The following is a 23,240-nucleotide window of genomic DNA, read 5'->3' as shown; positions in this document are numbered from 1 at the left end:
CTATCGGCCACACGCCGGGGCCTCTGGGAAGTGGCGCGCTCACAGCGATGGATGCAGCCAGTACGCCAAATGGATAAACCAGAAAGAAAGGGAGAGGGCAGCGCGAGGGCCGGTGGGCACAGCCAGGAGGTGACACTGACACTCCCTTCTCCCCCCTCTGCCCCTGGGTGGCCTGTGACCCCTTCTGTTCCCACAATGCCCCTCGCCTATCCTCCTCCTGAATTTGGGTGCAGGGTGCGTGCTGGGTGGGAAAAAATGTTTCAGCATCGATCACAGAGCTAATAAAGGTCATTCCTTAGTTACGACCATACACGAGGCACGGATGTAATTGGAGTCTCTTGAAAATGTATCAGGTTTGGACAAGTCGCTTAATCTCTCTGTGCCTCAGTTTCCTCATCTGTAAAATGAGGATTACCGCCCCTATCCCCAGAGTAGTTAGATAATAAGATAATCCATGCAATGCGAGCTTCAGAAATACTGCCTATTATTATTATTAGGTAGGTATTAGGAGAAATAATTCTGTTAAAATATAGGTTTCCCTTCAGTGTAGGAAAAGCCAAATATACTCTTGGGAGCAAAGACATGTATGAAAGTAACATTCCCTAAGAGTGTTTCCAGACAAGCAGCTGCTATGTGCCCCCAGGACAAGAGGGGAAGCGGCCCGAGTGCACACGGACACACACAATTTGCGCACGCGTGTGCACACACTCGTGTGGAGACAGCGCACACAGCACCCCGTGTTCTCACAGGAGCACCTCCCCCTGCCCTGAGCCAAGGCTGCAGGGACAGCCACGGCCACGAGAGGGCGGCAGAGGGTCCAGGCGGAAGGTGAGGCGCGGGCACCTCACCTCGTACTCCAGGTACTCCTTCCGCAAGCGGTAGTCCTCCAGCTCTCGGCTGCGGCCCCGCCGCTCCGGTAAGTTCCTCTGCAGATCCAGCAGGTCGTCGGAGGCAGCATCCAGGCAGCTCTCGTGGGATCGATGCTGCTCCTCCTGGGAGCGGGAGACAGTGGGGGAAGCTGCTCCGAGCCCTCCCACTCCGTTCCGGGCCCAGGTGGGCAGCCCAAGAATCCCCCCACACCCCCGCCCCCCGCCTCCGTTCCTGGGCTCAGGTGTACACCTCGATCCCCGATCCCGGGCCTAGGTGTTCAGCCCATCCCTCCCCCTCCCCCCCCAACTTTTCCTAGGCCAGCTGCACAGCCTCTCATCTCCTTCCTAGTCCTCCGGAGTGCACCCCCCTCCCGCGCGGCATCCCACCCCTCCCCCGGGCCGTACCAGGGAGCTCTGGGCGGGGCCCACGGGCAGGATGGGCCGGACGAATTTGCGCTGGGAGCCCACCGCGGCGGGGAAGGGCGGCGCCGAGTGCGTGGCGGCGGCCAGGTTGATGCGCGCCATCCAGGAAGTCATCTCCTGGGCAGTGCTGCAGGGAGAGGCGGCCGTCTGTCCCCAGGACCACAGAGGCCGGTGCTATCACCTATCCCCGCCCTCAGCCTCCCGTGGTCTGCACAGCAGCCCGGCAGCTCAGGACTCAGAGCCGACAAAAGCCAGAGAAGTCCTGCCACTGGCCGAGGTGGTTGACCCCCGCTTGTGGTTTTTCTCAGCAGACAAAGAGGCAAATCTGGGAAGGCAATAGAGTTTATATCAAATGCCAAAAAATGATCGAGGGTTCGTGACTTCCTGGAATCCTCTGTTTGGAACTGAGAGGCTCAGTCGGACTTTCGGGGAAGAGGTGGTGCAGTGGCGAAGTGAGCCAAGGGCAGGGGACGGAAGCAGGAAGCCCCGGCTTCCAGCTGTAGCCGGACCCCGGCCAGCAGCCCATCTCAGGTGGACTGGTCAGGACGCCACCTCCCCCCCAGGGCGGGGCCGGTAGCCGTCAGAGGATGAGGGGGGTCAGGGAGGAAAGCTGGGGCCTTGCCGCTTGCCTGTTCCCCCCCCGAAACTCACGGTGCCTGGAAGAGGTAGAGGCGCCAGTCGGCCGTGCGCAGCTGGAAGACGTGCGGCTTCTTGGTGTAGTGGGTGGCGGGAGTGGCCAGCGAGTGGTGCACCCCTACCGGTTCGTCCACCATCTGCCCCAGCAAGCTCTCCCCCTCAAGGCCGTGGTCCTCTCCCTGCCACAGGGCACACGGGCTCAGAAAAGAGGTCTGCATCAGTTGCTCGTCCTCCCGTGCTGCCCATCGCGGGTGCAGACTCCCTTCCTACCTTCAGGAAGTAGAGGACCATCCCTCGCAAGACCGTGTGGAGCATCTTCCAGCCGCGCTTGCCCCACGGCGCTGCCCCAGGAGCAGAACACAAAGGTGGGTGTGGTGGCCGCCCCTCTGGACCCTCAGACACACACTGTCCCCCCGCTTCCCCTCCACCAACTCCAGTCCCTCCCCGGGGTGTAGAGCGACATGCCTGAGCACAACAAAACACAACCGATCACACAGACGGGCAGTACCGTGTCTCACACATGGGCGACCACTCGCAGATACCAAAACAGCACTATTTACAAACAACCACAAAAGCCGAGGCTCATACAGACCGTCCTGACTCCAAACACGCCCCCGCCCCGCCCACTGACTCCAAACGCGCCCCCGCCCCGCCCACAAGCACAGCTCTTCTCGGACATCATTCTGGTCCCATCAGAGAGGCCCAGGGGCTCAGATGCTAGGGCGGAAGGCCGGCTTCCCCACGGTCACTTCCTGCCCTTGCTCATGTGACTTCTCACGGCCAAACGCCAGTTCCCTGGCGGGTCACCGTACCCCAGCCCATCTGGGATCCCATTCCTGCTCTGGTCACGTGGCTGCCCGGCTCCAGAGCCTTCAACAGTCTGCAGGATGAGGCCCAATGCACCTCACGCCATCCTCTTTCACACGCCCCGTGCTCTTTTCTCGGTGGGGATCCCTCTGCTCAACTACAAAGAATCAGGCCCTCTTTTCCTCCAAGGTTCAGCTCAGAGACCATTGCGTCCCAGAAGCCTTAACTATCCTGTCCCCCACGTTCCACCCCAAAACAAAACCAGAAACCTTGCCCTCCTGCACACGCCACACTCGATGGAGGCCTCCCTACACCACGCAGCTCTTTCTTCCTTTTATACCAGACACTGGTGTGCTTGTCTAATTCCCACCATAGCACAGGGGTTCGGGGGTGGGGGGGTCCCTAGGTCTATCTTGTCTCTGCACCCCTCCCCCACCCCCAGCACATGACACAGACCCCGGTTCACGGTCAGCACTGAGGCAGGAACATGGGCTGCCTGTCCTCCGCCTGTGCTGTCTCTCTGCACGGTGTCCCTGAGCACGGCACTTGCACACACACCCCGTTCACGGGCAGACAGAGGCCCCCGCGTGGCAGCAGGCAGACACTCACTCTTCTTGCCGTCCGCATCCTGATGCATCTTCCGAGCCAGGATGCCCTGCTTGTAGGTGGGCGCCGTGGGGTCCTGGACCAGCTGGAGGAAGGGGTTGCTCGTCTTGCCAGCCAGGGAAGACGGCTGGGCCTTCTCGGGCCTGGCTGCGTCTTCTTCATCCCTGGACATCAGAGAATCAGGCTGGGGGTGCTGACCGGCCAGAGGCCATCGGGAGGTGCCCACCACCACCTCAGGACCCCCATCCTCTCTCTCCTGCTGGGAAGCTACACCTCAGGACACCCCCCCCCCCCCCCGGAGAAGTCCTCCTCCAAAGGCAACCCATCACTGCCTACCATCCCCATACCCTCGCCACCTCTGGTTCCTCAGGTGTTCCCCGGCCCACTGCCCCGCCTCTGGCTCCAGCCACATAGAGGGGAGCCCTGTCCAGGGGCTCCAACTCAGTTCTCCAACTCAGGTGGGTGGGTGGAGGGAGGGCAGGGGAGAGGGAAGGGAAGCAAGATGGGTCTCACTTACACAGCCCACTCGAGCTTCTCACTTCGGATAGACCAGTAGAGGGCCTGGAACAGAAACATACAGGTGGGCCCGGGAGCCTCGGGCCATGGGGTGCACATTCCGTCTGGCAGAGGTAGGACGGGCGTGCTGCAGCCTGCTGCCTCCACCCCGACGTAGCTGCCCTTCTGCCCCGAGCAGGAAGCAGCCCATGCGTCCGCGCATCCGTGCACACATGCAGCAATGTACGGGGCATGTGCCGAGCCCTGTGCTGGGAGCTAGAGACACAGGGATGATCAAAGCGATCCTCGTCCTTACTTGAGCTCAGCGAGGCCTGAACCAGTTCCCTTGAAGGGGAAACGAATCACCCACATACCATCCTGCCCAGAGGGATCTGACACGACAGGAACAGCTGACTACCGGGGCCGTCAGTGTACGGCGAGTGAATGAATAAACGAGGTGCTGTGACTTTGAAATGATATGACCAAGAGTCCTCATATCAATGTGGCTGGCTGGCTTCTGTAGCCCTGGCCACGCCCAGTGGGGCACCGGGTACCTAGTAAGTGTTCAATTAATGTTCACTGACTAGACAAGAGAATAAATGCTCTTACTGCTTAGGAAGGCAGACTGTGGGCCAGGCCCTGGCCTAGGCAGGTTGTGATAACAACCCTGTAACATGGTCACTCGCCCTGGAGGAAGCGGCCTTGGCTAAGGAGTGAACTGAATCCAAACCCTGGAACCTCTGGCCCCCGAATCCTAGCTCTAGACTTTTACTACTTGAAGCTCTGCCCTGAGAACCAAAACCCCAGGCCTAAGGATCACCCAGAAGCATGACAGAACATTGTAGGGGCCCAGCCTGAGATTCTGATTCAGTAGGTCCAGGGCTGGGGGGGGGGGGGCGCTGTGAATTCACACAAGCTAATAAATTCCAAGGTGACGCCGATACGGCTGGCCCGGGACCCACACTTCTCGTTCCCTTCAGTGAGGAAGGCCTGTCCTCTCCAGGGTGTTTCGGCAAAGCCGGGCGTGAGCTCACGTGGCCCTTGGGACAGAGAGCCAAGGCTCCGGGCCCCTGAGCAGCCCCCGTGCGTACCTTCAGCAGCTCCTTGGGGAAGTTCCCGCCGTCCCGCAGGCCGCTCAGGTTGGTGATGAACTCCTGGCAGCTCATGCTCTTCCCGAGGTTCTGTGGCCATGTGGACAGGGGCGTCACTGGCACACATGCCCGACCCCAACAGAAAGACCCCCGGCCGGCTACTCCGAACCCTTCCCAGGTCCCCAGGGCCCTCCCTGACCCCATCCCAGGCCTCGGTTCCCCTTTTCCAGGAGCCCCAGGCTCTCACCTGTCCGTGCAGGTCCGTGTTAAGCAGCATGACGGCACAGGTCAAGGTGTGCACGCAGTCTGCCCCCCAGAGAGAAAGCTCGTTGGAACCGGGACTCCTGCATTTCCTCTGCCCACCCTGGGCAGGGTGAGCCCCAAATGCTTCTGGGCCCCCAGAGCCCCCCAAACACACTCCCACCAGCCACCACCCAGTGAACCCCCAAGCAGACTGGGGACACTTCCCTGCCATCCTTCTGCCCGGTTCCCCCAAAGGGCCGGCGTCTCCCTACCTACTGAGGAGAAGAGCCCAGGGTTGCAGTGATAGAAGCGCTTGGAGAACTGGTAGAGGATCCGCTCGCGTTCCTGGGTCTCCCCACTGAGCACCAGGGCGTGGAGGAAGCCCCTGGAAGGAGGGCCAGAGTCCAGGCAGAGCCCAGCAGCCCCAGAGCTCAGGGCCAATCAGATTCCAGCCCTGCCGGTGGTACCACTGCCCCCCACCATCCCTCCCTCCTCCCCAGAGAAGGCCCCCAGCTGTTACCGGAGCGCACGGTCCAGGCTCTGGCCTCCAAACTGGAAGAAGGACAGGTACTTCTCAGCCACCGTCCTGCTGAAGTCGTTGCTGTGGAGGGAAAGTGGGGATGAAGCGTGCTTTGGGGTTCTGGACTGGGGGCCTGCACATATCCTGGGGCCTGAGAGGGGCTGGGGGGGGTGAGATCAAGGGAAAGGCACAGCCAGGCTGGACCCTAGTTTCCAAGAGGGCACTGGCACCCATCCGACGCTGAGTGGGAGGGACATGGGTTTGGGGTGGGGGAGGCAGGTCGCCGGGTCCGGCGGCTCTAAGCAGGGGTCGAGGGTGACACGAATGTGACTAAGAGGAAGAGGCAGGCATGGCAAGGGTCTGGGGGGCAAAGGGGTGAGGGGTGCAGTGGACGGGACAGGAATGAAGGCTCGAGAGGTCAGCGGTCGGGCTGGGGGGACACGGGCGGGCAGGGAGCCCACTGGCTGCTTCCCTTCCTGACTCGACCTCGGCCTTGCTCAGGTTCAAAGCCCCTTACTTCTTCTGCAGGTAAGCGGCCACTTCGGACTTCCGGAAGCCCTCCAGGCGATAGAGGCGGGAGGCCAAGTTCCAGGCCACCTTGTCGGTCCTGACGCCATTCTCCACCTTGCCTCCAGCTGGCGGCCTTTGGCCTTCCTCTGGGGGCTGCGCGTGGGGCACGGGGCTCTCAGGAAGCCTGCGAAAGTCCATCAGTGACCTCAGACTCCCACTTGGGATGGACACAGAGGGGCTCGGGGTCAAGCATCCTTGAGGTCAGTCGTAGGGGCGGGTGTGCTCAGAAGTCCACGCCCAGAGCTCAGGGCAGGAGCTGGAGCTCCAGGGCCTCGTGTGGCCGGGGAAGAGCCGGACCAGGGCCTCCCCCAGGGAAGAGGCAGGGTCACAGCCTGCCTGGCCTGACCTGGGCGCCCGGAGGGCCCAGAGAGGGCAGTATTCACACGAAGCTAGCAAGGGCTGGAGCGGAGCTCGGTACCAGCACTTCCTAAGGTAAACCACAGGGATGTTCTGAGCCGAGTTCACCTCAGGTGGCAGGTGCAGCCCTTTGAAGACCCCAGTGGTGTTTAGTCCATCCCAAGGAGGGGTGGGAATACCTCCCCAAAGGTCAGCAGCCACTCGTGTCCCTCACCTGTCCCGCCCGCCCCATCATGCCTCCTTGCCGCCCTTCCCCTCCCCCAGCTCCAGCCTCCAGCCTCCACCCCTAGATCTGGAGCCAAGGAAGGTGCAAGGATGAAGCAAGAACGGAAGGCGAGACCAGCTTTAGGGACGGTGATGCTGGGGTTGCCACAGGTGGTTTCCATCCCCTGCCTTCCTGTATCGGCAGCCCTGTGGTACAGGAGGGGGCCTTCCAGCAGGGGCTTTGGATGGTGCCCTGCAGAGGTTGCACAGGCCCCAGTAAGCCTCACGGTAGACTCGGAGAACACTCAGAATCCCAGAAGTCACCCGGCCCCATCTCTACCTGACTCTTGCGTTTTCCCTGCAACATGGCAACCAGGTATTGGGGTTTCCTCATTAGTGGAATAGTCATCCACTATTAGGATGCAGTTAGGGAGTTGTACAGATAAGAAAACTTATCACGGTATGAAAACGTTCACCGACAGACTGCCCACTTATAAAATGCAGCTGCACCTGACAGCCCTTTCCGCTTAACACAAATGTACGTCTCTGCCCCCAACGGGGTCAGCGTCTGTGCCGGTAACTTCTCACTGCTTCCTGAGGCTCATCACATCCAACAAGGCAGGGCAAACGTAATGGAAACCAACTGAAAAGTGAAGTTACAAATCTTGCCGGAAAGGATTCTGTGAAGGCCGTGAAAGTGATGCTGGAAGATTCCAGGGATCACCTGGGAAGCCACTGACAAGTGAGGAACGGGAAGAGTTAGTCCCGTGAACAACCGAAGAGGAGAAAATGACAATAATGACACGCTTGTCACATCTAAAGAGAGCTACTTAGATTATCAGCTGACAAAGCCCTCAAATACTTTTACAAAAATGACCTAGACAGGGCTTCCCTGGTGGCGCAGTGGTTGAGAATCTGCCTGCTAATGCAGGGGACACGGGTTCGAGCCCTGGTCTGGGAAGATCCCACATGCCGCGGAGCAACTAGGCCCGTGAGCCACAACTACTGAGCCTGTGCGTCTGGAGCCTGTGCTCCGCAAGTGGAGGGGCCACAACAGTGAGAGGCCTGCGCACCGCGATGAAGAGTGGCCCCCGCTTGCCACAGCTGGAGAAAGCCCTCGCACAGAAACGAAGACCCAACACAGCAAAAATAAATTAATTAATTAATAAACTCCTACCCCCAACATCTAAAAAAAAAAAAAAACACCTAGTCAGTGAGTGTTGTTACTCAAATAATATCTAGATGGGAAGGCACTTTGAGGAAAAACACCCCACAGGGCAAATATAAATTGGTATGGAATTGTATACTTTAAATGGATGGATTGTATAGTATGTGAATTATATCTTAATAAAGCTGATATAAAAAAATAAAATAAAATAGGACTTCCCTGGTGGTCCAGTGGTTAAGACTCCACACTTCCACTGCAGGCAGCATAGGTTCGATCCCTGGTTGGGGAAGTTCCACATGCCACCTCAGTGCGGCCGACAATAAAACAATAAAATAAAATGATAAATTAAATAGACCCTTATGACCTCGCTGTGAAAGTTAAGGATGAATGAAAGACATCTCATTGGGCCACCAAATTAGGCCAGGAAAATTAATCTCCTATAGTGTATTAAATATAAGATTAAATAAATTTACTTATGTAATATTTAGTGCCATTTACCAAGAAAAGCATCAATTAAACCTTTTTTCATTATTTACTATGAAAGTATGGTTCTCATTTTAGGTGGATTTACTTTTATTTGGGGTTGAATTAACTTTAATTTTGGGTATCATGAACCCTCTCTTTTTAGACACCTAGAGACTCTTCTGATTAGTCTGAACTTCTTCAGGGACAGTGTAGCTTTCCAGCTGCAGAAGAGGCTTCTTTGGTTTCTCTGGTTTCTGGCACTGCCTGGGGTTCACCATCACCCAATGACTTCGAGATGGGAGTGGAGTTAATCTTCCAGTTAGTCCAACACTAGGTCCACGACCTGAACCATCACTAGTTTCCCCTGGTCTCATTCATATGACCCCTGTTTGGCCAACAAAACCCCTTCCCCATGTAGAGAACCTAGGGGCTGACAGCCTTCATGCAGCATCCTTGGGGCAGGTGGACATCTAGGATGGTTTCCAGTTGGACTATTCCTACCCCTGGTCACAGTTCTAGGGTTACTTAGTCCTGCTATGGACCCACCAAGATCCACCATTCCTTTGGTCCCAATCAAACCTCTCCTTGCTGCTCCGGCTTCCCCTGAGATCCGAGTCAGCGCCCTGGGCCTCCCAGACACATCCTCAAATTCAAAGCGGCACGTAATCCCCACATCACAAGCTCTGACCTTCCCTCTCCCCAGACCTGCCTAGCATGGCCCCCATTTTTCTGGGCACATGGCCTTGGTCAGGTCAGGTTCGCTGCACACACCCCTGGTCCTCTCCTGGTGTCCAGCCGTGGACACGTCTCCCTGGCTCTGCCTCGACACATTCAAGTCCTGCCCCACGTGGATGACTGTCTGCTCTTTGGTTTCTTGTGCTACCAGACCCTCCAGTCATATAATCCTGGCTTAACAGGTATTAGTATGTTAAGTCACAATGTGCTTTTCTCACGTCACCTGACTCCAGTCAGAATGACCATCAACCCAAAGTGTACATATAGTAAATGCTGGAGAGTGTGTGGAGAAAAAGGGGCCCTCCTACACACTGGAGTGGGAATGTGAATTGGTGCAGCCAATGGAGAAGAGTATGGAGGGTCCCTAAAAAACTAGAGTTACCATATGATCCAGCAATACCACTCCTGGGCATAGACCCAGAGAAAACTATAATTTGAAAAGACACATGCACCCCAATGTTCACGGCAGCACTATTTACAATAGCCAAGACATGAAAACAACGTAAATGTCCATCAACAGATGAGTAGATAAAGAAGATGTGGTATGTATGTGTACACACACACACACACACACACACACACACACACACTGGAATATTACTCAGCCATAAAAAAGAATGAAATAATGCCATTTACAGCAATACGGATGGACCCAGAGATTATCATACTAAGTGAAGTAAGCCAGACAGAGGAAGACAAATATCATATGCTATCACTTATATGTGGAATCTTAAAAAAAAAAGGATACAACTGAATTTATTTACGAAACAGAAATAGACCCACAGACATAGAAAACAAACTTATGGTTACCAAAGGGGAAAAGGTTGGGGGGCAGGGAGAGATAAATTAGGAGTTTGGGATGAACTGATACACACTACTGTATATAAAATAGATAAACAACAAGGACCTACTGTATAGCACAGGGAACTCTACTATTTTGTAAGGACCCATATGGGAAAAGAATCATACCGGGTACTCTTAAATGCCTGCATCGTTAGGAGGCAGAGGGTGGTTAGAACGACACTCACCCTTCTGTAGAGGTCAAGAGAACGTCGGGCTGCCTGGCTCCAGCCTCGGCAGTCCCGGCTGGGCCGTCACTCTTTACTTCCTTCCCTGGGCTTGGGGCCTCTCCTGCCTTCTCTCTCTCCAGGGAAGTTGGCGCTGCCCCATCTGTCTCCAGGAATGAAGGGCTTGAAGTACCTAGCATCCACGTGGAAAGAACGCTGCCCCGGTGGCGGCCCCAGAGCTGCGGGCTGCCTTCCTGGGAGGACAGGGGGCTGGGCCGGGGGCTGGGGCCTCTGGCCTCAGACTCAGGGCTGCTCGGCTCCGACGAAGAGGCTGGGCTCCCCCGGGGGCCAGGGGACACAGTGCAGGGAGCAGACTCCTGGGCACACTCTGCACGCCTGTCACCTGAGGAAGAGTGTAGAGTGAAGCTGGCACGGGACGAGGGGTAGGCTGAGGGCCAAGGGGCAGAGCCAGGGAACAGCCTGGGATGCCACCCCCAGCAGCTCCCCCGTCCCAGGGCTCCTCCCTGGAGCGGCACATTCTGTCCCCCGTCGGGCAGTGACACACCACACGTAGGGACAGCGGGCAGACGACTCCCAGAACTTCAGCCCTAAGGTAACCGGGGTTTCAGGGCTTGCTAAACCACTGAGACCCAGGCATCCAAACGGCTGGGACTTTTGTACATTTCTTCATTTACTCTATGAGATGAGTATTTTAAAACCCATCGTACTGATGAAGCCACAGAGGCAGAAGCAGGATTTAAGCCCAAGTCTGTCTGGCTCCAACACAAAACAAGGGGACTCCTTAATGACACCCCCGGGGAAGGCCCTCTGTCCCCACTCCAGATTCCAAAGCCTCCAACCACCCAATTTCCCAGATCCCATATTGGATCTCACCTCTGTCCTGGGGGCGAAGAGGCCCCTGGGGCCAGGAAGGAACCTCCTTGGTCTGCCAGCCCTCGTGACTGGGCAGGGCCTGTTGAGAGAGACACAGACGCATCTGTGAGCCCCGGAGGCACTGAGAGGTGAAGGGGGCAGTGAAGGCATGGGGGAGGAGAGGGAGGGAAGAGGGACCATGAGTATACAGGGCCCACCCCCGTCCCTGCTGTCCTCCCACCCAGACCTCACACCCTGGTCTGGGCCTCAGTTCAGAAGTGGCACCCCAGATGGGACCCACATCCTAGGGGTGCTGGTGCTGGGCCCTGGAAATCACTGGCTTCATGTTCCTTCTTTACAGATGGAAAAGTTGAGGCCCAGAGAGGGGAAGTGACTTGCCCAAGGTTGCACAGGATACGTGGCAGGGCTGGCATCAGATCCCACACGTTCTGTTTCCCAGGTCAATGCTTTGTCCACACAGGATGCTGCAGCCGGGGCAGGGGCAAGATTGTCTCCCAGAGGGGTCTCGGGAAGCAAAGGAGAAGAGAGAGGTTTGCCCAAGGGAAACTGCTCCCAGGGCCTTCCCGACACCCTTCCAGCCTTGGGGCCTCATCCATGCTCACTGACTTCTAGTCTTCTCTGCTCTGTCTGCTCAGATGGCCCTGTCTCATGTAGCATCTGCCCAAGGAGGGGCTGTGCTGTAGAGAGGGGGACAGCCCCCAGGCACTGGGCTGGGCCCTGCCATCCCAGATGAGTGCAAACGGCCGGCTCCCAGGACAGGGCTCCCAGGTCTCCCTCTGAGGACTCCAGGGGCCCTAGAGCAACCAGGCCCCAGAATGCACATCACAGGACACAGGCACAACTGCCCTGCACAGGGACCCCAGCCTGTGCATGGAGGGGCCTGGGCAGTGTCAGCAGCTCCTCTGATCTCGGGGTCAGCTGAGAGCTGCTCTGGTTATGAGCTCTTCCCCGTTGCTCTCTGGGACCACAGAGATTAGAAAGTTACAGTCCTGCTCTGCCATGTTGAGTTTCCTTATCTCTTAAGCAGAGGCCTCCCTGGGGAAAATGCGCTCACATAACTTGTCCCTACGACTTGTGCCAGTTGATATCAAGACCTCTGCCATCGTCACGTGGGCCTGGTCGGGTGACACTGGACGCACTGACTCACGTGAGCTAAAAGTAACAAAATGCTGCAATCTCTCCCCAAAAGAGAGGACTCTTAAAGCAGACATCTCCCCACCAGGGGCAGAGGTCACCCCAGCAGGCTGACCACTGCCCTGTTACAGTTGGGAATGTCTTCAAGGTGGGAGGGGGAGAGCCCGAGGTGGGCCTGGAACACGCGGCAACCGGAGGAGCTGTCTGTTCTCCAAGTGTGTCCACGGAGCTGGCGAGATGGGAGACATCTGTGCCTTAACATTAATTGCCGTCATGTTCAGTTGACAGGATGGCGCCCGTAAAATTCCCTCTCATTCTGAAGGCCACGCTGGGCCTGCCTTTCTGCGCTATTGCTCCAGGATCCCCAAAGGCCCCAGCACCTGGGAAGAGAGTTCTGGGCCTGGTGACCACAGAGGAAGGCCCTTCCTTCCGTGTCCCCATGCACAGCCTGGGGATGGTTCCCAGGGCTCTGCTTACCTCGCTCTCCTCCTGGCCGGGAGGTGCTGCGGGAGCCCCCTCGGTGGTGCCCACCACAGCCCAGGAGGAGGAGTGCAGCCTGCAGGTGGGCACAGGGAATGGCGGTGTGGTGTGCCCGCTGGGATCCACTGCGCTGTCCCCCAGATCCGGCTCCCTGCCCAGCTCCCACGGCACACTGCCTCCTGGGGGTGAGGGCTCCAGGGTCTGCGGGCTCTGCGGCCCGGTCCTCACATCTGTGCAGGGATCTGAGAACCCCCAGGAAAAGCGTGCTTCAGACACACTGGGGGCCGAGGAAGGGCTCTCCAGGAAGAGGGGGTTGTCAAAGAATATGCTCTCCTCCTCGGGACCCCACTCCGGGGACGACTCTGGCGCGCCCTCCCTCGGCCATGCCGGCTTCTGGTTCTCCCCTTCAGGCCTGTTGCTCTCTTCCCCCGAGGCCCCGTGCACGTCCACGGGGGTGCTGCGGTGGAGGCCTGAGTCCCGGGGTCCCATCGGGCTGGAGGGGAAAGTGGGGAGGTCAGGAGACGCCGTGGGGAGGCAGCATCTCAGCTCAGCTCTGATCCCTTCCGTCTTCTCTAGCTCCTCCTGAAGGTCCAGGACGCACATCTGGGCTTGCAGGATGCCCGCCCAGAACACCACCTGGGTGGACGTGCTCTGGCTCTGCCTCGGGCTCCCCAGAGGATGGCTGTCCCGGGGTGACCGGGGGAATGCCGCTTTCTGCCCTGCCCCCTCCTGGGAAGAGCCGCTCCCCGGGTGCGCGGGCTCTGGGCTGGAGCCCCCGGGATGAACATCTCGCCTCGTGGAATCAGGAGGGTCAGAGGCCCAGGTCTGCTCCCCGCAAGGTCCGAGAGGGCCAGGGCGGCCGCGTGTCTGCCTCAGGTGTGCTCCTGGGTGGAGCTGCATGTGGTCTCCCAAACAGATGTCGAGCAATTCCATGGGTTTGGGGTGTTCACAGAGTCCGTCGTCACCCATCCTCCACAGAGTAAAGCTGCACAGGAGTCCCCAGAAGCGTCTGCCTTCACAAGCCCATTGTGTTGATCAGAGGGATCGCCAGCCAGGGGGGTGACTGGGACCCCACATCTACCCTGGAAGTACCCAAAGCAAAGGCAGGTTAGCGCTGGGCTCTCAGCCCCTGGAAGCACACGTCCAGTGAGTTACACGTGGTTTCGAGCGCCTGCCACATCCATAACCCAGGCCAAGGGCCGCTGCCCTCCGCAGCACTGAGGGGGTGAGAAGTGCGCCACACACGCCGTCTGACCCACAACTGCAACTGCTCGCACCTGCCCCAAAGACACTCGTCTGGTGGCTGAGGGTGGCCCGAGTGGCTGAGCTGAAAGAGATGAACTGGGCAAGCCAGACCCTTCTTTGGGGAACCTGGATTGGAGAATGTCAAGGCTAAGATGGTTGGTAGCAGGAGCAGAAGGTGGAAATGTCTCAAAATAGCGGGAAAGGGGGGAGGGCGAGGGGGGAGGGGGAGCAAAAAAAAAAGAAAAAAAATAGCGGGAAAGTAGCGGCAAACCAAAAAAAAGGATGGGGAAACCAATGTACGTGGGAGCCAAACAGACCTGGACTGGAGGTGAGGGGAATGGGACAGACTCGAGGGAGAAGCAGGGAGCCAGGAATGAAAGGCTGCAGCTGGTCTTGTTTCCACCTCCCACGGCTCCTGTCTTTGGGGGCCTGCATCCTTGCCACGCTCACTGGCCGGTTCTCAGTTACAGCCATGCAGCCTGGCTCAGGAGGAAGCCCAGCCTGGGCTGTTGCATGAGGAGGTTTCAGCCCACGGGGCAGACCTGCCGCACAGGGAGGAGACTGCTGCCTTCTGGGGAGCGGGAAGCTGGGGCTGCCCCATGCCTGCTCAGAGCTGCCCGGCGCGTCGGCTGCATTGGCACTCTGCACCGGGCCTAATCGGATGTGGCCAAGGATTTTCATGGGGCGTTTCCTAGAAGCGCGCATCTCCATCCCCTGCACGTGGTGCCCAGGTTACAGGGCTTTCGGGGTGGCCCTGCTTCTTCAGAACAACTGGCTTGTGGACACTGTGAAACTCGTAACCCGACCTGTTTTCCCTCGGTACTGGCCCTCAGGAAGTGCAGGTTAAGTCCGCAGGCCCTATGCACGCATTTCCCGTACTAAGTGCACCCCAGACCACGTCACAGCTTTTATTTTCCCTTTGCCTCACTTTCCTCACTCACATATCTCTATTTTGAGGACTGTGTGTACGTGTAAGCCATTCTGAAATATTTGGGGGAACAAAAGCACACACACGCGTGAACACACACACACGCACACACACACACACACACCCCTGCTCCTGACTTGTAACCATGCGTAACTTCCTGATACTCACTCCCACCTACTTCATGGCCCACCACGAGACACTCAATCAACGGGAACACTCAGAGCTGGGCAACAAAGGCTGGGTGGGGTCCTTCTGTTTAAGGTCACCAAGAAACCTCGGCCGGGCACTGTTCCTTCTTTCAGGAGGCGCCCGAGAGAAACGAGAAAGGACCCGCACGAATTTAAGTTTCTAACTCCCCTTGAAAGCATCGTCCCACAAGTCTCTCAAAGGGTAAGCTGGGACGAAGTGAGAGAGTGGCATGGACATATATACACTACCAAATATAAAATCGATAGCTAGTGGGAAGCAGCCGCATAGCACAGGGAGATCAGCTCGGGGCTTTGTGACCACCTAGAGGGGTGGGATAGGGAGGGTGGGAGGGAGGGAGACGCAAGAGGGAGGAGATATGGGAACACATGTATATGTATAACTGATTCGCTTTGTTATAAAGCAGAAACTAACACATCATTGTAAAGCAATTACACTCCAATAAAGATGTTAAAAAAAAAGTCTCTCAAAACCAGAATCCCTTTCTGGGCTTTTACTGCTCCCTCTGTTCCAATCCTCATGTTCTTCACTGTGAGCACAGCAAGAAACTGTAATTGCTGAACTGGGGCTTCAGGATTCGGAAGCTTTAGACCCCAGGAAGGGCCCATCTACCACTGAGTTCTCAGCTGGCCTCCCCAATAGACTGGGACTTCCCAAGAGGTGGGGCCGTTTCTTACTTTTCATCTTGTATTTGATGCTCTGAAGCCAATAGATTTGAACTCTGCTCCTCCTATGGGTCTCCAACTCCTTTAGCTCAGCCTCAGTCATCATTCGAGGCTCTTTCTCTCCATCCCAGGGGAGAGCCCTGCTATAGTCCTATCACCAAGAGAGAGGGAGGGAGTGCACCCAGAACCCATTGTCTATACTCGGGCAAGCCCTCTGGATCCAACCTCCCTCCCCAGGCCTGTCTGGAGAATGATGAAGTGTGAGAAGGGAGGTGAGACACCCCCCCGCCCCCCGCCCCACCACAGGCTTCTCAAGCAACCAGCCCTTAGGGTACAGGAAACTCTGGGAAGGCGGCTGCATGTAGGAGATGGTAGGCAGAGGTGCCGGGAAGCACCAACTTTACAGGCACCTGAACACGAGGCATCTCCACCTCCCTTCCCAGACCCCTTGACCCTCCGTCCCTGCCAAGACCTGGTCTATTTGTGCCTAGCTGGCTCCCCTCTGGAAACACCCCACCCTGCCCTCCCTCCTCCACACATTCTATCCGATGTGCGCCCGCCTTAGGAGCATCGCAGCATTCCACCCAAATGACATCAACTCCCCTCCTCTCATTAGTGAATCACTTGACAGGAAAGTTCAAATGCCAATCATGGGAATGGGAAATGCTGGGCAGCGGCTGGTGGAAAGGATGCCCTGCAATTTTTAACAAGATAGGAGTCCCACACGTCCCTCTTTGCCAATAGGTCCTTATAAATAAGTATGTATATGAAACGAAGCAGCCACACAGGTAAATGTTAATGACCAGGCTAGACACAAACGAGGATTGGACTGGCCTTCCCAGAAGAAATGGGGTCTTCCTCCATGGATTCCAAGGGAAAGAAAAATCAGAGAAGCTGAGGCAGCTTTCCAGAGACCAAAGGAGAAGACAACAGATGTCTGGGGCCTGAGGGGAACTGAAGGACCCAAGGGAGGTGAGGTGGGGACCTGGGGGGGAAGCAGGGACAGACAGATCCAGCACGTGGTGGGGAAAGAGGTATGTCTGCACGCCATCCCTCTCTCTCTTATTTCAGAGCATTTACTCCACAGGGTAATCCCTAGTGTGTTAACCCACGTGGTTCTAGCTTGCCTTCCATTCCCAAAATGTAATCGCCAAGAAGGAGGTTCTTTGTGCTTCCCGCTACTGCTGTCTCGCTGTGGAAATGGTGACCGACAATCGTTTTAGTGACCAATTGTGTTATACCCACTCCAACGTCAAAGTTCTGGTGGTATATCGTTAGCCTCTAGTTCCAGTCGTTAGAAAGTTGAGGGTTAGTGTTGACTTGAGAAGCTCAGGACCACTCATGAGACACCTGGGGTTACAGAGGCTGGTGGCGGGTGTCCTGGGTCCAGGCAGGCAGACAGGTGCACATGGCCTCTCAGTAGAGTTGTCACATTTAGCAAGTAAACAATAGAGGATGCTCAATCCTGGGGACGTATTTATACTGAAAACGGACTCATTATTTATCTGAAATTCAAATTCAGCTCTGCGCTCTGTCTTGTACCTGACAACCCAACCCTATGTCAAGAGTGCCCAACCTACGTCAAGAGTGCCCCGCCCCTGTGGTGTGCCACTCACCCAGCTCACGCTTTGCAGCCCCAGACTCAGTCTTGTGGGCTCAGTTCCACGAGTGAGACACGTGGTGACATCGCCTTCCTACTACTAAGGAAACAAGGTTCAGAGAGCTTCAGAACTGTGCCCGGGTAGCTCAGCTGGTGGGTGGAGACGCTGGGATCTGAACCCAGGTCTGTAGCTCCCTTAAGCAGCACTCTCTCTTCCCACCCATAAATCAATTCTTTTGGGAATTCATGGATTGAATGGAGCATGAATTTCTTCTGATGCGGAGTCACTTTAATTCACCTGTTTCCCCCACTGTTCAGGGCAGGGCCTGCCTGACTCAGAGGTGGCACTCCAGAAATGTTTGTGAAAATAAGAGGAAAGATGGAGAGATGGAGGGATGGATGGGTGGATGGATGGATGGGTGGATGGATGGATGGAGGGATGGATGGATGGATGGATGGATGGAAGGGTGGAAGGAGGGAAGGAGGGATGGAGGGATGGAGGGATGGGTGGATGGATGGATGGATGGAAGGGTGGAAGGAGGGATGGAGGGATGGGTGGATGGGTGGATGGATGGATGGATGGATGGATGGATGGATGGATGGATGGAAGGGTGGAAGGAGGGATGGAGGGATGGATGGATGGAAGGGTGGAAGGAGGGATGGAGGGATGGAGGGAGGGATGGATGGATGGATGGATGGATGGGTAGATGGGTGGATGGGTGGATGGATGGATGGATGGATGGATGGATGGATGGATGGGTGGATGGATGGAAGGGTGGAAGGAGGGATGGAGGGATGGAGGGATGGAGGGATGGAGGGATGGAGGGATGGATGGAAGGGTGGAAGGAGGGATGGAGGGATGGAGGGATGGAGGGATGGATGGAAGTGTGGAAGGAGGGATGGAGGGATCGATGGGTGGATGGATGGATGGGTGGGTGGATGGGTGGGTGGGTGGGTAGGTGGATGGATGGATGGATGGATGGATGGAAGCATGGAAGGAGGGATGGATGGAAGCGTGGAAGGAGGGATGGAGGGATGAGGGAGGGATGGATGGATGGGTGGGTGGATGGGTGGGTGGATGGGTGGGTGGGTGGATGGATGGATGGAAGCATGGAAGGAGGGACGGATGAAAGCGTGGAAGGAGGGATGGAGGGACAGTTGGATGGATAGATGGATGGAGGGGGTGGATGAACAGATGGGTAGGTGGATGGGTGGATGGATCCTCAGAAAGCCCCCTCCTCAACAACCTTCCTACAGGACTGGGGAGACTGAGGCTTGGAGAAAGAGATTTAGCCTCATTACAACATGAAGACTCCCCCCTGAGGGCCAGTCTGGCCATGAGCCAATCACACCTTCCTTCCAGGAAGCCCAGAACCCTTAGGGCAGAGCTTTTCCAGAGGTGGCTCCTGCCAGGCCAACCCAGCAGCCAAAATGCTCATCTGGGTTCTGGCTCTGAGGCAGTAGCTGGACAGAGAGAAGGAGACATCAGGACCGGTTCAACCACCTTGTCCTGTGCTCTCCACTAGAAATGCGAGTTTAAGAAGTTTCTCTCTCTCTCTCTCCCTCTCTCTCTCTCTCTCTCCCTCCCTCTCTCTCTCTCTCTCTCTCTCTCTCACACACACACACACAGAGGAACTGGGGAGCAGAGCCTAGTTCTCATGTGTCTAGCATTTTCTTGGTTTACCTTTTTTTCACCCTTGAGGCTTAGCGATATGGCTTTTGAAATCGCTCAGCCATCTTAACCAGAACAAAGGAGGGAGAAAGCATCTGCCACAGGCTTCTTAGGTAGGCCTTGTTATCTCTGAAATAAGCAGCCCTTCATTTTTCTAAGCATCGTGGTGGCTCAGGAAGAGAAAACTTTTAAGGAAAAGCTCTGGAAGAAGTGTGATGGCTCTTTGGAATGCAAAAAAATGCTCTGAGTCCAGAAGCCAGTGAGAGGAAGTATTAGGGAGGAAGCTGAGGATGGGGTGGGGCGGAGAGAGCCAATGCTGCACTAGGCAGCCCCCAGGGCTCCTGTCTTGAGCGGAGTAACCTCTGCAGGGGCTGAGCCTGCATTAGCTGATGGGAGGTAAAGGACACAGAAATCCACGGCTCGGGGACCAGGGGGACGTAAGTCCCTCCCACCACCACCCGCCACCCACCCTGGGCTTCAAGGCAAGGTCTTTTTGGTTGTTTGTTGTGAGGGCCTCTCACTGTTGCGGCCTCTCCCGTTGCGGAGCACAGGCTCCGGACGCGCAGGCTCAGTGGCCATGGCTCACGGGTCGAGCCGCTCCGCGGCATGTGGGATCTTCCCGGACCGGGGCACGAACCTGTGTCCCCTGCATCGGCAGGCGGACTCCCAACCACTGCGCCACCAGGGAGGCCCAAGACCAATGTCTTTTTGTTCTTAGGGCAGGAAGGAGCCCAGATGGCACCTGCATCATCGTTTTGAGAGTGGGTTTGCTTTCCACCCCCCGCTTGGGCACAGAGCCTGTGCCCTGAGGTGCTGAAGGCCATGGGAGGCCGGGGGAGAGCCTGCCTGAGTGCGAAAGATGACAGCGTGAATGTCCTGCATTCGGCCCCCACTCACCCTACACCTGGAGGCTCACAGACTAGACTCAAATCCTAGCTACAATGGACGAGCCATGTGACTCTGGTCCAAAGCTTCACCTGGTTCCTTGCCTGTGAAAGAAGGAAACAAGATGGATAAAGCTCCTTGAGAGGTTTGCTATACAGTGGGAGGGGGTCTGAGTGCTAACGCTGGACCCAGCCCTTGGGAGGTGCTCAGAAACACTACGTCATGCTCAGACTAACTTGGCTTGCAGCCAAACAAACACGGACTCCCTGTCCTCCCTGACAGCACGGACTCAGCCCAGTGGGCTCCCTCAGTTCCCCAGGAGTCGGCCCGGGATGTCCTATCCGGAGTGTGCATCTCTCTCTCTCCCTTTAAACTTCCAACTCAGAAAACTGCTTCCTTTTGCCCTGGAAATGTTTCCTTCCTACGCAAAAAGCAAAGGCTCCTGGCCCATCCAGGGATTTAGGAGGTGACCTGTCCTGTCCCTCAGCAGCCCTGGACGGAAGCCAGGTTAAGGGTGCTGTCCCTGAGGACAGCTCCCCGAGCGTCTCCAGTTTCAAGGTGCAGGACAGACGCCCCTGCCTGAACCCGGGGCCAGAGCACCCAAGGTACTTGACTGGGGGCCACCCCACATCCTGCCCACAAGGAAGGAGGCTTCATGCAAATGCGCAGAGAGAAACACACACACACACACACACACACGCGCGCGCGCGCACACGAGTTGGTGCTGAGAACCCTGAGGTGGGGTCAGCTGAGACTCAGGCAGAGACAGAGGATGGAGAGGGCAGAGAGGACGGGGTAGGGGCAGAGAGGATGGGGGGAAGGGTGGGCGGAGAGGGCCAAAGGGTCTCCAGAGACGCTACTGCCTGTGAAGGACAGCAAAGGCTCAGGGCCAGGCTGGGCCTCCCTCACCCCTTCTTGGATCTCCCCCTCCCACTACAGAGAGCCTAGAGCCTGGATTCTAATCCCTAGGCTGGTTCCTTATCTGTAGAGGAGGGAGCCTGTGATGCCCTAGAGCCCTGGGAGACAGGCCTCCTGGCTAAGGCCCCTCGGTCCTCTGGGGTACTTATTATCAGCTGATGACAGGTCACCCTTGCCAGCCTTTTAGCGCAGGACTGACTCCACCCACAGGATCTCAGGCCCTAGAATAAGGGGGCAGTGGCTGAGATGAACAATTACAACTAGAAGGCCCGACGGTGTCCCAAACAGGGAAGCCTTTGAGAGTGAGCTGGTCCCTGTTACCCAACAGGTCGACGGGCCTAAACCAGCACTGCCCAGGCAAACCAGCACGCTGGGCCCCTCCCCTCCACCCGTCCTCCCTGCGGGAGCCCCGAGTCTGAGCTCCTACGATGACCGCACCCAAAGCCCCAGCCCGAATGGCTTCCTTCTCTCCAGGGTCGAGGGGTCAAGGCTCAGAAGCCCTCTGGCCACAGAAGCCCCTGCTGGGTACCAGTCCCAGCAGCCACCAGGGACCTGGGGAGGCTCACGGGAGCTTTAGGAGGGAGGGGCCTTGGCCACTTCACGACTGCAGACCCCCAGGGGCTCCGGGGAGGCTGGGGTACGTGGGAGCCAGAGCAGGAATCCCAGAAAGGGCCAGACTGGGAGGGGTCGGTGGACGGAGAGGAGGAAGGGGAAGGATGGGGCTGCAGCCCAAGGTCGGCCGCACAGCAGGTGCACACGCAGGGGCCTGTGGAGCCCTTCTTCCTGCCCACCTGCCCCGGCGGTCACCGCCAGGGCCCACACGGGACTCTCCACATCCCCGCCCCCCGGCGCCCTCCGAGCCCCCCACCCGAAGCAGGCCCACCCTGCTCACCTCCAGAGGACCCGGGAAGGGGTGTGTGGGCCCGGCTCCCCGGGAGCGGCCCTGCTGCCCCGTCCGTCTGGCCTGTGAATGGGGAACGTGGCAGCTGCAGCTTCCGACTTCCGTTCCCCTCACCACACTCACCCCCCTGCTGCCCCAAGGCCTCTGGGGCTCCCCAGCTGCGCTGCACCTCACACTTCCTGCCCTGAGACAAGAGCACCCGCTCCCAGGCCTGGCGCCTCTGGCCCCAGCCCCCTGCCCCGGCTCCCGGGGGTCCCCCACCCTCCACGCAGCCCCGAATCAGGGGCCCAGGAGAAAGAAAGAGGAAGGCGCAGCGCCCCGGACTGTGAACACGCCCCATCCCTCCCCCCCACGTTCTGTCACCAGGTTCTCATCTCTGCCCAGCTCTCGGGTCCTGGCAGGGCACTCGGTGGGACTCGGGAGGGCCCTGGGGCTGGTAACTTTTCTTGTTCCCTCAATCTGTGTACGGCCGTCTTGGGTAGGTAATAATGGCACCTGGTGTAACTGTCCTACAGTGACAAAGGGTTCCCCAATAGCCCCTGAGTCCCCCCTCTCACTTACATTATGAACTGTTACTCTATCCATTGCATGGATCCAGAGGCAGGCTCAGAGAGGTTAAGCCACTGCCCACGGTGGCACAGCTGGGAAATCACGAAGCTGTGGTTGGAACTCAGAGCATCTGACCGCATGGACCGACTGTCATCCATCTCCCACGGCTGAATTCCCCACGTATGTCTGCAGGCCACAGGCCACAGGGGTCCAGGAGTCTGAGTCGGAGGCTGGGGGAACCACGCTCACCGGACCGTGCTCTCCTCCCTCCGCACCATCTATTCTCCGGTCTCAGTGACCACCAGCTTCCCTGCTGAGGGTCCAAAGACCCCGGCCCCCTCCCTGAACTCTAGTCCTCATAAATCCAACCTCCCAGAAGACTCCTCGACTTGCAAGGCCCAGAATCCAAGGGCCTCAGACCCAGGCCGGCCTGGCCCACAGCGCACAGGGCGTGGCTCCAGCTGCGCCCCCCAACACGCACGCGCACAAGCACGCTCACGCGCACGGCGAGGAGTCCACAGGGACGTGCCCACCAGGCCTTTCTCTGGGCACCCAGAAGTCTGAGATTCTCTGCTTCCTGGACCCGTGGAACCTCTACTCCTGCTCCTCCCCGGGGACATCACTGCTCTGTGCGGCCCTAGACCTGGGGCGAGGGGGAGAGGCAGCGAGGGGGTGGAGAGGGCCTGGACCTGGGGGCGGGTCGATGCCCTCCGTGCACGTGCGGCACCAAGCCAGGGCAGGGGAAAGAAAGGGAAGGAGCTAAAGGCTTGGGGTGGCCTCTGCCGCCACATTCAGCAGGGGCTGCGAACCCTCATTCAGAGCTGGACCCCCAGGTCATCATCAAAGTGACAGGCAGGAAAAGAGGACACACTTTGTATAACAGTTCATCAGGTGCGGTGTTATAACACTGACACGTCCGAACACGTCTTGGGGCGGGGGGCCTCCACTGCTCCCTTTTCTGGAGCT

At 57.6% G+C, this 23,240-nt stretch overlaps 1 protein-coding gene across 4 annotated transcripts in view; it reads right to left on the bottom strand.

Annotated features, from left to right (window-relative positions):
• PSD4 (pleckstrin and Sec7 domain containing 4) overlaps window positions 1–23,240 on the bottom strand; it is a 37,666-nt gene that overhangs the window by 2,894 nt on the left and 11,532 nt on the right. For 2 of the 4 annotated variants that reach the window (XM_067704414.1, XM_067704415.1), the window contains exons 2-16: window positions 12,702–13,786; window positions 11,469–11,594; window positions 11,091–11,169; window positions 10,218–10,599; window positions 6,208–6,384; window positions 5,691–5,771; window positions 5,443–5,555; window positions 5,175–5,233; window positions 4,928–5,017; window positions 3,859–4,112; window positions 3,345–3,505; window positions 2,199–2,269; window positions 1,944–2,107; window positions 1,275–1,419; window positions 849–992 (exon numbers count right to left, since the gene is read on the bottom strand). In XM_067704414.1, coding sequence (XP_067560515.1) covers window positions 849–992; window positions 1,275–1,419; window positions 1,944–2,107; window positions 2,199–2,269; window positions 3,345–3,505; window positions 3,859–4,112; window positions 4,928–5,017; window positions 5,175–5,233; window positions 5,443–5,555; window positions 5,691–5,771; window positions 6,208–6,384; window positions 10,218–10,599; window positions 11,091–11,169; window positions 11,469–11,594; window positions 12,702–13,673 — 3,018 coding nt within the window. In that variant the 5' untranslated portion in view covers window positions 13,674–13,786. The other 2 variants (XM_067704416.1, XM_067704417.1) reach the window with 2 other exon arrangements.

The sequence above is a fragment of the Pseudorca crassidens genome, chromosome 14, assembly GCF_039906515.1.
Source record: "Pseudorca crassidens isolate mPseCra1 chromosome 14, mPseCra1.hap1, whole genome shotgun sequence".
Lineage (NCBI taxonomy): Eukaryota > Metazoa > Chordata > Mammalia > Artiodactyla > Delphinidae > Pseudorca > Pseudorca crassidens.
This window is presented reverse-complemented; position numbering and strand designations above follow the sequence as displayed.